At 43.5% G+C, this 15604-nt stretch overlaps 1 protein-coding gene across 5 annotated transcripts in view; it reads right to left on the bottom strand.

Moving 5' to 3' along the window:
* DDX43 (DEAD-box helicase 43) overlaps positions 1-15604 on the bottom strand; it is a 64647-nt gene that overhangs the window by 25274 nt on the left and 23769 nt on the right. For all 5 annotated transcript variants that reach the window (XR_006289449.1, XR_006289448.1, XM_043542521.1 and 2 more), the window contains exons 11-12: positions 7048-7135; positions 4307-4434 (exon numbers count right to left, since the gene is read on the bottom strand). Coding sequence is in view for 3 of the 5 variants with exons in the window: in XM_043542521.1 (XP_043398456.1) it covers positions 4307-4434; positions 7048-7135 (216 nt within the window). In the remaining 2 variants the exon portion in view is untranslated. The remainder of the gene's footprint in view (positions 1-4306; positions 4435-7047; positions 7136-15604) is intronic.

Here is a 15604-nt window from a genome sequence, read left to right as displayed (position 1 = left end):
TCGACTGAGTGGAAAGTGCTGTTGAAGGGGACTCCTTCCAGGACATTCCGGGGGTTGGACCACCATCAGAGTGAGGTGAATATCGTTGAGGGAATGGTGACGACCTTTTCCAGGTGTTGCCTGGAGTGGGAGTAGACAGTCGCCAGCCATTGCTGCAGGAGTTGCATCCAGAGCCTGACAGGACGCACTACATACGTACATGCCACCGTGTGACGTAGGAGGTGCAGGCAAACCCTGGCCATGGTCAGGGGAACCGTGGAGACTTCTGCGATGAGATCCGCTAATGCCCTGAACCTCTGCAGCGGCAGGAACGCTCTGCCAGAGGTTGAGTCGAGCACCACTCCAATGAACTCTATCCTCTGTACGGGAACTAAATGTGGATTTTGTGTCATTCACCAACAGGCTGAGGTGATGTCACATGGCCAGCAGCACCGCGACGTCCCAATGGACCTAGAGTTGCCTTTGACTAGCCAGTCATCAAGGTATGGGTAGATCTGGATACCCCGAAGTCTGAGGTAAGCTGCCACCACCAGCATGCACTTGGTAAATACCCGTGGTGCTGTCGCTAGGCCAAACCGAAGGACCTCAAACTGATAGTGGTTGGGACCTATCGTGAACCGGAGGAAGCATCTATGGTCTCTCCGAAGCTCTGGATACTGAACAGGCATCCTGGGAGGGCTGAGTCAACCCCCATGGGTTCCATGGGTACCATGATGCTGGCCACGGAGTTGGAGACCACAGGGCTGGCTTTGATGTCGTCCCATAGCCTGCAACATCGGTGCCAGAGCTTGTCCTGCAGCTAGGGAACCTCGTTCCAAACCCAAGCTAGAGCCAGAGTCTCTCTGCCCTTGTCCGAGGTCCGGAGACCAGATGGGGCTGCGAAGCTTCTGCCTGTCACGGTCAGAAGCGTGTTGGCTGCAAGAGGGCAGCCGCTGGCAGGACGTCCCCCACGATGGGGAGCGTTGCCATAGGAGAGAGAGGACTGTGGTGGTCCAAACACGGGTTTACCCAGTCACTGGGACTCCGCAGGGGCTGGAGTGGGCGGCACTGGGAAGGACATAATCTCTTGTGCTGCTTGTAAGACCTCTGGCATGGACAGCACCCATAGCAGACAAGGACCTCTGTTGCTATCCAGGAAGTGGGCTGGGTTACACCGCGTGACCTTAGCTGGGGCCCGAGATCCCAAAGGGGGTGAAGAGGTGCCCGAGACAGTGCCTTGGTCCACCCCAGATTTATCCTTTCCCTTGCAGGAACCTGGAGACCTTCCTCACCCTGTCTTCTTGGCTGTGGACTGGTGTCTGCTTGCAGACTGTACCGGTGGGGCACCCTACACTGAGTTCACGGTGCTCAGCACCGAATTAGAGAGCTGCTCCGGCATCGGGGTAAGGGCAGACTCCATAAGGAGCACTTTCAAGCGAAAGTCACGCTCACTTTCAAGATAATGTCATGCTCCTTCTTCGTCCTGGGCTTGAAGGACTTGCAATTTCTGCACTTATCACTAATGTGACCTTCGCCCAAGCACTGAAAACAACTTATGTGGATTGCTAATGGGCATGGGCCTTTTACAGTGATCACAGGGCTTAAAGCCTAGGGACCAGGTCATGCCCCATCCTGAGGCGAAGTCCCATTCGGGACCTACTAAGTCTCTAAATAGCAGAAAAGAAACTAAAACTAGAGGGAAACTATATACAATATACAAGAGGTAAACGAACTCATGAATAAGCAGCAACAGCTCTAGCTGAAGCAGCAACAGTTCCATGCACTGTCACTGGCAGCAAGAAGAAACTGAGGGGGGTCGGCAGGCGGCATCCTATATGCCATGGCATATGCACACCACTCCAGGGAAGCCAGAGCCAGTCCCCTACGGATACTGCTGAGGGAAAAACTTCCGGCACTGGTGCATGTGGCGACCACACACACCTAAGTTGAATGGATGTGAGCAATCACTCAGAGAAGAACCTTAGGAAAAGTGGGCTCTGCTAGCGGATTCTGTCTTAGACCAAAGACAGTAGAAAAGGAACTGGGGGCGGTCGGACCTTACAGAGCTATATGTACGTTCTGTGTACAGTGTCAGACGGGGGACGTGTGCATGTGCTGGTGAAGAGCTCCGATCCCAGCCACAGGGGGTGCTGCCACACTTACAGTGGAGCACTCAAAGGGACATCACTTGAAGAACTCATTTTTCTCTTGTTCCATTAGCTATGATCACTTTTTTTGAATTACCAGTTCACTACAACATTCCTTTGATCTTTACATGCCAAAATGTTCATAAGTAACTATTCTGTAGTTTCTAAAGTTTTAATGGAATTTTACTAAGAAGAGATGTTTGCAGCACTGTCAAACTTTTAGGCATTGAGTTAGGAGGGCCAGGTTGTGTTTTCTCTTATACTACAACCACTACGAGAGATCCTGGAACGGGATGAGTGAAAACACAGCCACACTCAAGTCTCTTTGGAGTCCTGAGTCTGCTCTTTTAGGAGTGGCAGAGATAGAGGCCAGGATCTGCCACAGATCATTGGCCATCTTAAAGATTCCCTCATTAAGGGGCACAATTTATCTGCCAAGAATCACAGGGTATAAGATGCCAGTTTCCATGATTTTTCTTGGACAATTGCCAAAGGGATCTCTAAAAGGTGTCTGCCATTAGTTTCAAGATACCTAGAAAGGCCTCCGAGTCACTATCATCAGACAGTACAACTTCATCTAGCAAATTACCATAGATGCATGAGGAACTGAATATTCCTCCTGATGATCATCACCACTCTGCATGAATCATAGAATATCAGGGTTGGAAGGGACCTCAGGAGGTCATCTAGTCCAACCCCCTGCTCAAAGCAGGACCAATCCCCAATTATTATTATTTTTTTTTTTTTGCCCCAGATCCCTAAATGGCCCTCTCACGGATTGAACTCACAACCCTGGGTTTAGTAGGCCAATGCTCAAACCACTGAGCTATCCCTCCCCCCATTTTGAGAGCCGCAACCTGCTGAGGGGTCCACATCATTCCTGGAGACCTAGCCAGAGTGGTCAATTTACGTCTAGATGAAGTGGGGGAAAAAAAAAAAATCTCTAACAGGTCCTGGAAATTGAGCTCAAAGATTCCAGGGTGGCCAATAAGGCCAGGTCTGCACACCATAGGGATATGGTACATAAGGCCAAGATGAAAGAATCCAGGCAGTTTGGACCCAGACCAATTTGTGTCTTACACTAGGTAGAAGAGTGTCCTGAGATCCCCTTCTATGGCTCCCACTTATAGATTGTGTCAACTCAGAGAGAAGGGTTCCTACTATCCCCTGAAAAGGAAGAAGTAGAAGAGTAAACTTCTTTGAGAAGAGGCTGATTGCTGAAAAAGTTAGATTGAGATGATGTTCCATGAAATATGGATACCAGTGACTACGTAGGTTAATTTAGCACACTTTTCGTCTTGGTACCCTTGGTTCCACTACTGATATAGGTCTTGCAGATATTATCAGTCTCATGTTGAGAAGAGGAGCTTCTGGTTCAGGTGTAATTAGCCAAGTTTCCAGAAGATGTAAATGTAAATGGTTCCAAGGTTGTATGCATCAAGGAAGGTGTTGCCAAAGGCAACAGTACTGCAGGAATAAGTGCCAATGAGGTGCTCATCTCTCACTCTGTTGCAATGTCATCAGCGTGGATGTAGCTGGCGCTGATACAGAAGGATTGGTAACCAAACTCAACTGGCACGTGACTGCCAGCGCCAAAGAACATGCATCAGGTGGGACAGCTGAACCATAGTGCAGATCAGGCTTTGAAGGGAATACTGAGGCACAGTCACAAATATGACTCTTCAACTTCCTTTTTGACAGTATTGGGGAAGATAATCAAGTTGGAAACTTTTCCTGTCTCACAAGAGTTTTCAAAAATGTTTCCCATCCAAAATGGGACAGTCAAAATCTCAAATTTTCATGAACTGACAGTCCAATAAATAAATAAAAATTCAGATCAGGTCAATCAAAATGTTTCATTTCAATAATTTCAAAACATCTCATTTGTCTTTAATTTTAACATTCTTAGTATAGAAAATCTTAAAGCCTGTTTTAAGTTAAACAGTGCAGTCACATTCCAATGCATATTAGTTTTATGATACTAGAGAACTTGCATAAAATGTAATGGTCATGTAGAGTGCTGGGGAAATACAGTAAGTCAATATAAACACTAGAATGTGGTTGAAAGTAATTAAGAGTGTCCTAGTTAGTAACTTTGATCTGAGAATAACTGATTAATTTCTAAATAATGAGTTGATAGCAAACTAGACAAATGTAATATTGGTTAAACAATTACATACGTAAGTTTCTTTCCCACAAATATGATGACTTTATCTTTAGGCTTCATAGTATCAATGAAGTAGCGTGTGAAAGCTCTCTTTTCTTCTTCTGGGATAATAATAACTTTCTGCTCAACTGTATTTACTGCCTGTGAAATATGAAAAAATGATGTTAAGTAAAAAGAAAATCATTTCACTCCAGTTAATTCATTCTCACATTACAATACCTCAGGCCACAGACTTCAAAACTGATATACTTGATTGTGTCAATAAATGATATCAGGAGAGAATCTTAAATATTCACTTCATAGGAAAATAGACTGTGTCAAACTCTAGAAAGATAAGTTTGCTATTTTTCTCGGAGCAGAACTGGGAAGAAGCAAATTAACTAAGCTTCAGAGGGCAGGCACATACTACTGAGCCAGTTACAGCCATGGGCCCTGTAAAACTAGGAGCTGTAGTTGCAGGTCTTCACCCTAGTCATGTACCCTACAGGAAATTTCATATAGGGAATTCCTGCTCCTTCAGCAAAAGACCAGACAGGAGAGACACAGGGTAAAGGAAGGACCCTGGAGGGATATCTCTGCATTTATCAGAAAGAAGGCCCAGAATAGGAGACATCTGCAAAGAGCAGGAGCTGGCTGTTATGAAGCCTCAGCTACGGAAGGTTGTGAATCCCTAAGACAAAGGCTAAGTGAACACCCTGAGGAGCTTTGAGATCTTTTCAGTGCTTTGTTTTAAGTCTTTTTCTAAGTTAAGAAAAGTCCTGAGCAGAGGAACTGAAAGAGTGAAGTTGTCTGGAGCATGATCTCATTGGGCTAGTGGATTAGTCCACAGGTTTACAGTCACTTAAACTCTGTGCTTCAGTTCTCTGTTTGTAAACTGGCAGTGATAATACTTTCTCCCTTTCTCTCTATTAGCTCTTTGGATTCTAAGCTCTTTGAAGCAGGGACTTTTCTTACTATGTATTTGCATAGTGACTAGCACATGCAAGTCCCAATCTTGTTTGGTGCCAGTAGGAATGACATACTAATTAACAACAACTATGACAGAGGATGGGGAAAGGCGAACAGACTGGAAGATAGCCAGGTGGTAATACAAAATTCACTTACTTTATTATAAAGGTTTATTGACAATCTTTTTTTTTTTCCTTTTACTCTATGACTGTGCTATTATGATATTTACATGGTAACTAGAGAGCAAAATCTGCTAAACTGAGATCAGACATTGAGCTGCCTTTGTTGAACTTCTAAAAGAAGAAAGGGGGCTTCAATCATTAAAACAAAGTTGGCAGACCACTGAGGAAGACAGCTTTTTTGCACTGTAAAAGGAAGAGGGCTGAAAAAACTGCGTGGAAGCAGGAAGGAACTAGTGGAACCACATAAAGAACTGAACCAAGTCTTGTTCTGATGGATAAAATATCCAGGTCCTGCCTACGGTCTGATCTACAGAAGGTAAAGCTCATTGTCAGAATAACAAATCTGGTTGTGAAAGAGAAATACTAATTTCTTTATGGCACGATTGCATGCAGGCTGAAGCAGGGGTGAAACAGCATATGCACTATTTGAAAGTTTGATAAATTTCAGAACACCCATGCTGTATAAAATTGTGAGTAAAATGCGTTTGAACAAATTTCTCATTAGTTATAGTGAAGTTATAAAACAGGAGTAAAAAAAAACCCAAACATTTGCTGCTACATTTCAGTACAATGTTATTTCAATCTATAACCAGTCAGTCCAAAAATTAAAAATGCATTGAAGAAGCTCTTGGAAGATATAGCAACTATATAAGGGCTGATGACTCCTTTGGCATCAGGAAACAATGGGATTTTTATTTATTTATTTATTTTTAAAGGCATCCAGTTGAGGCTTTCAATACTGGGGAAACAGTAGTACATCTTTCCCTCTTGCTTTTTGGCAGGGGCAGAGGGTAACTTTACATTTAGGGAGGTGGTATATGAATTTCTTCCTTGTTCTCCCAAATCAAACCTTGAATGCATTTCACCCCAACCTAATATCTGATGCTACATCCAAATACGTCTAAATACTCCAGTTTGATGTTTCTGCTAAAATGATAAGTTGACTTTTACATGCAGTTGACTTTTACATTTGTTAGGTTTCAAAGTCAATACAAAAATAGAGATAAGGGGGGAACTTTACACCTCTGAGAACTATGACAGGTTGTCTGTATACGCTGAGCAATGCGTTTACATCTGTTTCACATTTTAAAGGTTATTTTTGTGACCAAAAGAGCTCAAATTTTTTTTAAACACAAAAACTTCAATTCTGGATGAAATATATATATATAGCATAATCAAAAAGGGCAATTACATAGCAATGTGTGGCTACATAATATTATACATGGGCCCTTGGCCATTAGGTAGATTTGGATGAAATATTTACTATTGAAGTCATCTGCTTATGGGTGGAGAAATACATTATTATTAACCAAATCAATGCTTTAGAGACTTCATAAAATTTATTTAATCATTTGTCCATTACCAAAGCTGAGACTAAATGCTCTTTGGCATGTCTCATTATATTCTTATCACAAAGTTCTTTTCTATTTACAGTTTTAAGATACATTCTGGGCTTTTACTGAAGCTTTTAAAATACCACTGATTTCTGCTTACTTGGAGCATGTTGTGAAAGACCAGACTGGATTATGCTTTTAACTAAATAAAGTATTATTTGAATGTTCCAAAACATTCAAAGCTATGTGCAACTACAAGGAGTAATGTGATTTTAAAAAAACCAACCTACCGCTAAATCAAGAGTGCCAACATATACGATCATAGGATCTTTCAAATACGATTTTGCAAGGCGGCGAACACCATCTGGCCAAGTAGCACTGGTGGGAGAGAAGAAAAACACATTTTAAAAGGCAAGAGGTCTCCAATACTTCTCTCATCCATCCCACACCCCAATATATTCCAGCAAGGTCTTACACCCACAATAGCTGTCATGCATATGTGCTAACCTTAACAAGAAAAAATGGAATTGCTCATTTATGAGCATAAATTCAATCCAGTTGGTATTACTGAAACCTGGTGGGATGATTTATACAACTGAAATGTTAAAAATCAATGGTTATAACTTATTTAGGAAGGACTGGAAGGGGAAAAGGAGAGGAGGAGTGGCACTCTGTCAAAAATGGCATTACCTGTTTCCGAGTTACTGATAACTCGGAAGAAAGTTATCTTGAAGGCTTCTGGATCAATGTCCTAACAGACAAAACACAAGATGGGGTACTGGCTGGTGTCTGCTACAGACCACAAAAATCACACTAGGGAAAATGAACACTTCCTTACATGCTTATCTACAATGTGCAGGAAAAAAAACAACATTGTGTGATCATGAGGGACTTCAATTTGAGTGACATATGCTGGAGGTCTCGTACTGCCAGAACTAAAACATTCTTGGAATTTCTAAACATTATAGATGATAGGTGGATAACAGTGCCTTGGCTGTCCGTCCAGGCTCCTGTGTGGCGGCAGAGATGTTGGCTATCTGTCCTAGGACTCCTCTGAGTCGGACAACGGTTCTGTCTGACCTAGCGGGCCCCAATCCGATGAATGGGGAAGGTGAACAACAAGAGCAGCAGTTCATCCTCAGGTGTAGGGATGTCTTGGAGAATAGACAGGCCCGAGAGAAGCAAGACTGTAGGTGACATAAATATAAAGGGAAGGCTAACCACCTTTAAATCCCTCCTGGCCAGAGGAAAAAGCCTTTCACCTACAAAGGGTTAAGAAGCTAAAGGTAACCTCGCTGGCACCTGACCAAAATGATCAATGAGGAGACAAGATACTTTCAAAGCTGGAGTGGTGGGGGGAACAAAGGGTTCTCTCTGTCTGTGTGTTGTCTTTTGCCGGGATCAGAGCAGGAATGAAGGTCAGAACTCCTGCAAAGGTTTAATAAGCAATCTAGTTAGATATGCGTTAGATTCTGTTTTGTTTAAATGGCTGATAAAATAAGTTGTGCTGAACAGACTGTATATTTCTGTTTGTGTCTTTTTGTAACTTAAGGTTTTGCCTAGAGGGATTCTCTATGTTTTGAATCTGATTACCCTGTAAGGTATTTACCATCCTGATTTTACAGAGGTGATTCTTTTACTTTTTCTTCTATTAAAATTCTTCTTTTAAGAACCTGATTGCTTTTCCTTGTTCTTAAGATCCAAGGGTTTGGGACTGTGTTCACCTATGCAAACTGGTGAGGATTTTTAATCAAGCCTTCCCCAGGAAAGGGGGTGTAGGGCTTGGGGGGGATTTTGGAGGGAAAAGACGTTTCCAAGTGGGCTCCTTCCCGGTTATATTTTGTTAGACGCTTGGTGGTGGCAGCAATAAAGTCCAGGGACAAAAGGTAAAATAGTTTGTACCTTGGGGAAGTTTTAACCTAAGCTGGTAAAAATAGGCTTAGGGGGTTTTTCATGCAGGTCCCCTCATCTGTACCCTAGAGTTCAGAGTGGGGAAGGAACCTTGACAGTAGGTATGGCAGGAACATCCTCTGGTGTCAGGAACATCTCCGTACGTCCTGGAGTCTGTGGGGTGCTCACTGAGACTCCAGAGGTACCTGGTTCAGTAGTCAGAGCCAACTGGTTTGCATTTTGGTGAAGCGGCAGCAACAGAGCATCCAGAACTGCAGTCGTAGAGGGATGCTCTACGTGTCACCGGGTGGTAGGGATGGATCCCGCATCTTCTTTACCTTACCCTTCAGCTGGGGGACCTTTGGTGGTGGTTCTGCTGGATCCACAAGCAACATCTTACCCAACCTGGCATGGCTCAGAGAGGGAATGCGTCTATATGAGTAGTCTGACGCGGGGATCTGCTCTTACGCCTATGAGTGTTTATTACTCTCGTTGTGGGCCTTCGATGCTGGCAGCTTCGTATCATAGCTCATGCTCAGAGGAACTCTCCTGACCAGTAGAGGCTGCTATACAGTGGGCGTGCGTGTGGGGTATCTCCCTGGCCAAGATCAGAGTGCATCCAGGGCCTTACTCCCTCTTCCTAAGGAACCTGTGGAGTTGGAGCTCACAGGTCTCTAGTTCTGAGTGCGAAGGACTTACAGATGCTGCACTTCACCAAGATGTGCACATCACCCAGACAGTATAGGCACCGTTGATGGTCAATGCTAATGAAAAAGGAATGAAGGCAGAAGACAGTTCTTGATGCCTGGGATCCTGGGCATGGTCCCTGGATAGCAAGGGGTTGTCCCCCTGAACTGGGGAGGGTTTATACTAGACTATGAAAAAATCTATTTACACAAGTATACAACAACAACTCTCTTATCGAAATAAGAGTGAAGGAGGAATAGGGGTTTTGACTCAGGCCATGAGACGGTAAGAGGGAACTGGAGTGACATCGACCCGCACCACCCCATATACCCTCGGTCGGGAGCACAAGGAGACATACTGAGCATGTACAGGTCAACAGACACTGCTTGGAGAAAACTTCCCGACTCAGCAGACATGCACTTATGTGTGGAATACACATGGGACCATCACTGGAAGAACAGATCATTCTGAACCAACCCTGGAAGCAGAGGAGGCACAGCCTTGTGTGATCAGTTGCAAAGGTTCAAGCTGCCATGGGTCTCCAGAGCTGAAGACAGTTCGTAAGTGTGGTCCAAGAGCTCTCCTGAATTGCATGTACCAGACCTGACAGAGTTAAGAGTCTAAGATATGGTATGGCCCTGGCTATCAGTGATGCCTCTATAAACTGTATCTTCCATACAAGGAGTTAACATGGATTTTTTACTTTTAGCTGAAGATCCAACTCCTGGTACAGAGAAAAGGCTGTCTGGGTGGAAGACAGGACTGCTTCGTAGGAATGTTCCTTGAGTAGTTAGTTGTGAAGGTACAGGAAGACTAGGATCACTTCTTGTTTCAGGTAAGGACCTTTGAGAACACCCTTAAGGTTAAAGAAAGGCTGAAGGGAAGCACTTGGTATTGGAAATGATCCTGGCATGTAGGTATTTCCTGCAGGATGGGTGTATCTTTATTTGGAAATAGGAATATTGTAGGTTGAGGGCTGAAAACCAATCCCCTTCCTCCAGTGAAGGAATTATAGCAGCCAGAGTCGTCATTGTAAGCTTGAGACTTTACAAATTTGTCTTAGATACAAGATCAGTCTTCACTGTCCTTCTGTGGCACAAGGAAATATCTTGAGTAAAACCCTTTGCCCTTGTGAGGAGTAGGACCAGTTCTATCATTCTTAATCAAAGAGAATATTTACTTTTCGTCTCAAAGGCTTAGGAGAGGGGTCCGTTAAGAGGAAGAGAGAAGGGGTCCGGAAGGGAGAGACTGATGTGAAATGGATGGTATAGCCTGTTGTGACCTCTATGACCCACTTGTCTGTAGGGATCCCACGCCAATCATGTTGGAAATGGGAAAAGGGGTCTTCAAAGGTGGGGAGGTGAGCAAATGGACAGCTGTAAAACCAGAGATGTGGGAGGATATGAACCTTGACCAACCCATCAACACTGTTGCTTTGAAGAGGACTGGGTTGTTGTGGAAGGCAGATGAGTGGCCCTTTCTCTCTCTCTCAGGAATGTATGTCTTTTTCTAGGGGTTTTGGTGGATTTTTGGAATTCAGAGAATTTAGCAGAATGCAATCTCTGGGCAGCTGGTGACCTACTAAATCTTCTCTTATAGTAGGTATGTATACGTCCAGGGATCTCAAAGGAGCCCTAGAGTCCTTCAGCGTGTACAAGGACTTGTCGATAGTCTCGGAGAAAAACTTCTAACCGTCAAAGGGGAAATCCTCAATAGCGTTCTGTACTTCCCTTGGAAACCCCAAGAGTTGGAGTTATGATGCCCTTAGCACAACAACAGCTGTGGAGATGAACCTGGCAGCAGCATCTACAGCATCTAAGGATACCTGAAGAGCAGTTCTGGCCAATAACTGGTACTCTGAAGTGATGGACTGGAATTGCTCCCTCTGTTCCTGTAGCAGATGTTCAATAAAGGCAGTTAAATCTACTATAGTTTGTAAAATTATATTTGACCATGATCCTGATAGTTCAGTCTTCACGTCCGTCTAGAAAAGTCCAGTCTTTAGTTTATCATATGGGACAGAATTGGACAAGTGTTGCTTACCCACTCATTTACCATAAAAAAAACCCAGAGAGTCTTTAGGGGGAACCATTTACATGTTGGTGGAACAGTACTCGAATTGGCTAAGATAGTGTAATGCCTCATTAATGGGTAAGGCCATCCTGGAGTTGTTACTAACTGCAGGAGATCCAACAGTTTATGTTGTGAATCCTTGACCTCTGAGTGGAATCTGAAGAGTGTCAGCTACCCACTTTATGAGGTCTTGAAATTGACAGAAGTCATCAGCTATGGAAGGTGGTGGAGGCATAACCACCTCAACTGGAGATGAGGATGAAATGTGTGTTTGGTGGTTGGCCTCCTGCTCCTCAAACATCTCCTGTGACGGACTGGTGGTGTCACTGACAGAGAAGGATCACAGGCAGGAAGCACAGAGTCTGAAGCCTGGAGTCGTAGGCACAGTCTGGTACCCAAATGAGGCATTGGAGGGGGGAGGAGTTGTTCCCCCAGGAGACTAATCTAATGCTAAACTATTAACTCTTTACAATTAGATGATTCTTGTTCTGTAGAATGAAGTCAAGGCTGTGGACACTAAAGGTTCCAACCTGAACCATGCAGTGATGAGAAGGAATTGGAGTGGTGGTCAGACCATCCTGTCCTTTACCCCCACTTCTTGGAGGAATGAGGGGGGCAAGGGTGCCAGTGCAGACCAATGAATGCTACTTTCAAATTCTCTGGCTCCGGACGTATGATGTGCATACGTAACCCATAGCAGAATACAATAGGGACCATCACTCGAAGATCAAGGTTGATTTTCAAGAAATCTTGGACACCAGGGAATTTCCAGAAGACTGGAAGAAATGTTGTGCCACTTTTTTTTTTTTTAAAAGGGTAAATGGGATGACCCAGGTAATTGTAGGCCTGTCAGCCCGACAGTGACCCCAGATAAGACAATGGAGCAGCTGATATGGGACTCAATTAGAAACAATAAAAGGAGGGTAATATAATTAATGCCAATCAACAACAGTTTATGAAAGCTAGATCCTGTCAAACTAACCTGATTTTTTTGTTGTTGTTGAGAATACAATTTTGATAAGTATATTATGTCAACAATATTACCTTTAAGATTCTGTAAGGCATTTGACTTGGTACCATATGACATTTTGTTTAAAAACTGGAAAGACAAAATTAACACTGCACACATGAAATGGATTAAAAGCTGGCTGATAGGTCTCAAAATGTAATTATGAAAGGGAAACCGGGTGCGTTTCTGGTGGAGTCCCAAAGGGGATCCCATGCTTGGTCCTATGCTATAACTTTTTTGTCAATGACTGGCAAGAAAAAATCATCATTGATAACATTTACAGATGACACGAACTGGGGGAGTGGTAAATAACTAATCACAGAATCATAGAATATCAGGGTTGGAAGGGACCTCAGGAGATCATCTAGTCCAACCCCCTGCTCAAAGCAGGACCGATCCCCGACTAAATCATCCCAGCCAGGGCTTTGTCAAGCCTGACCTTAAAAACTTCTAGGGAAGGAGATTCCACCACCTCCCTAGGTAATGCATTCCAGTGTTTCACCACCCTCCTAGTGAAAAAGTTTTTCCTAATATCCAACCTAAATCTCCCGCACTGCAACTTGAGACCATTACTCCTTGTTCTGTCATCTGCTACCACTGAGAACAGTCTAGAGCCATCCTCTTTGGAACCCCCTTTCAGGTAGTTGAAAGCAGCTATCAAATCCCCCCTCATTATTCTCTTCTTCAGACTAAACAATCCCAGTTCCCTCAGCCTCTCCTCATAAGTCACGTGTTCCAGTCCCCAATCACTTTTGTTGCCCTGCGCTGGACTCTTTCCAATTTTTCCACATCCTTCTTGTAGTGCGGGGCCCAAAACTGGACACAGTACTCCAGATGAGGCCTCACCAATGTCGAATAGAGGGGAACGATCACGTCCCTCGATCTGCTGGCAATGCCCCTACTTATACATCCTAAAATGCCATTGGCTTTCTTGGCAACAAGGGCACACTGTTGACTCATATCGAACTTCTCATCCACTGTAACCCCTAGGTCCTTTTCTGCAGAACTGCTGCCGAGCCATTCGGTCCCTAGTCTGTAGCGGTGCATTGGATTCTTCCGTCCTAAGTGCAGGACTCTGCACTTGTCCTTGTTGAACCTCATCAGATTTCTTTTGGCCCAATCCTCCAATAATAAGATAGGTCACTGACAAAGAGAGATGTGGATCTCTTGGAAAGCTGGGATCAAGCAAACAGATTAATGTTTTAATGTGGCTTAATGCAAATGTATACATCCAGGAACAAAGAATGTAGGCTGTACTTACAGGATGGGGAATTTTATCCTGGAGTCAGTAATTCTGAAAGATTGGAGTTCTTGGTGGATAATCAGTTGAACATGAGCTCCCAGTGCAATGATGTGACTAAAGGGCTAATGCAATACTTGGATGCATAAAGAATGGAATCTTGAATAGGAATGGAGAGGTTATTTTACCTCTATGTTTGGTACTGGTGCGACCGCTGCTGAAACAGTGTGTCCAGTTCTGGTACCCACAATTCAAAAAGGAGATTGACAAATTGGAGAGGGTTCAAAGAGCCATGAGAATGATTAAAGAATTAGAAAACATACTTTACAGTGGCAGACTAAGAACATAAGAATGGCCATACTGGGTCAGACCAATGGTCCATCTATTCCAATATCCGGTCTTCCAGCAGTGGCCAATGCCAGGTGCTTCAGAAGGAATTAACAGAACAGGTAATCATCAAGTGATCCATCCCTTGTCATCCACTCCCAGCTTCCAGCAGACACTAGAAACACAATGCATGACCATCCATGACCATCTTGGCTAACAGCCACTAACAGACCTATCCTCCATGAATTTATCTAATTCTTTGAACCACATTATACTTTTGGCCTTCACAACATCCCCTAGCAATGAGTTCCACAGGTTGACTGGCCATTGTGTGAAGTACTTCTTCCTTTTGTTTTAAACATGTTGCTTATTAATTTCATTGGGTGACCCCTGTTTCTTGTCTTACGTGAAGCAGTAAACAACATTCTTATTCACTTTCTCCATGCCATTCACGATTTTAATAGACCTCTATCATATCCCCTCTGTTGTCTTTTTTCCAAACTGAAAAGTCCCAGTCTTTTTAGTCTCTTCATACGGAAGCTGTTCCATACCCTTCATTATTTTTGTTGCCCTTCTCTGTACCTTGTCCAATTCTAAAATATATTTTTTGAGATGGGGTGACTAGAATCAAGGAGCTTAATCAATTTAAGATTAACAAAGAGAAGATTAAAGGGTGATTTGACTACAGTCTACATAGGGAACAAATATTTAATACTGGTCTCCTCAATCTAACAGAGAAAGGTATAACATGATCCAATGGCTGGAAGCTGAAGCTAGACAAATTCAGACTGGAAAGAAGATGTACATTTTTCACGGTGAGAGTAATTAATCATTGGATCAATTTAGCAAGTGTCATGGTGGATTCTCCATTACTGACAATTTTTAAATTAAGATTTAATCTCTCTCTAAAAGGTATGCTTTAGGAATTATTTTGGGACAGGTATACAGCCAGTGTTATTCATAAGGTCAAACGAGATGATCACAGTGTTTCCTTCTGGCTTATCACTTCATCTATGAACTGTAAGTATGTTTTTCAGTAGTATAACTACACACTTGCCTGTGCTCTTAGCAAGAAACACATGTTCTGAATTTTGCCTGTGTCCACTAGTAGGCCCAGCACTTTGGCTATGACTGAGCAGTGCACAACAGAGCTCCAGGGGGAGAAGAGGGGTCAGTCTGTAAAAGTGGCTCTGAACTCCCAAATCCTTAACCAAATTTGCACTTTTCTGGGCACCCAGAATAAATCAGAGCTCCTGAGGATTATACTAAAGTACACATGTTGTATGCAGTGTGGTAGTTGTGTTAGTTCCAGAATATTGGAGACACAAGGTAGGTGAGGTAATATCTGAAGAGCACCTCTGTGTAAGCTTGTTGCTCTCACCAACAGAAGTTGGTCCAATAATAGATATTACCTCATCAACCTTGTCTCTCTAAAGTATACAGGCTGTTAACAGCCTTAAGGTGTTATTACAGTATCTAAAGATCTCTGAGGCAAAGAAAAATCCCAGCCATGTCCCCATTCTCCCTTTCACAAACCTTGGCTAGCCACAGACAGTGGGATAACACAGAAGCAGTCACGCTGGCTCTACATCAGAGGATTCTCCTACACTAGGGTTATCTT

The sequence above is a fragment of the Chelonia mydas genome, chromosome 3 (assembly GCF_015237465.2).
Source record: "Chelonia mydas isolate rCheMyd1 chromosome 3, rCheMyd1.pri.v2, whole genome shotgun sequence".
NCBI classification, from domain to species: domain Eukaryota; kingdom Metazoa; phylum Chordata; order Testudines; family Cheloniidae; genus Chelonia; species Chelonia mydas.
This window is presented reverse-complemented; position numbering and strand designations above follow the sequence as displayed.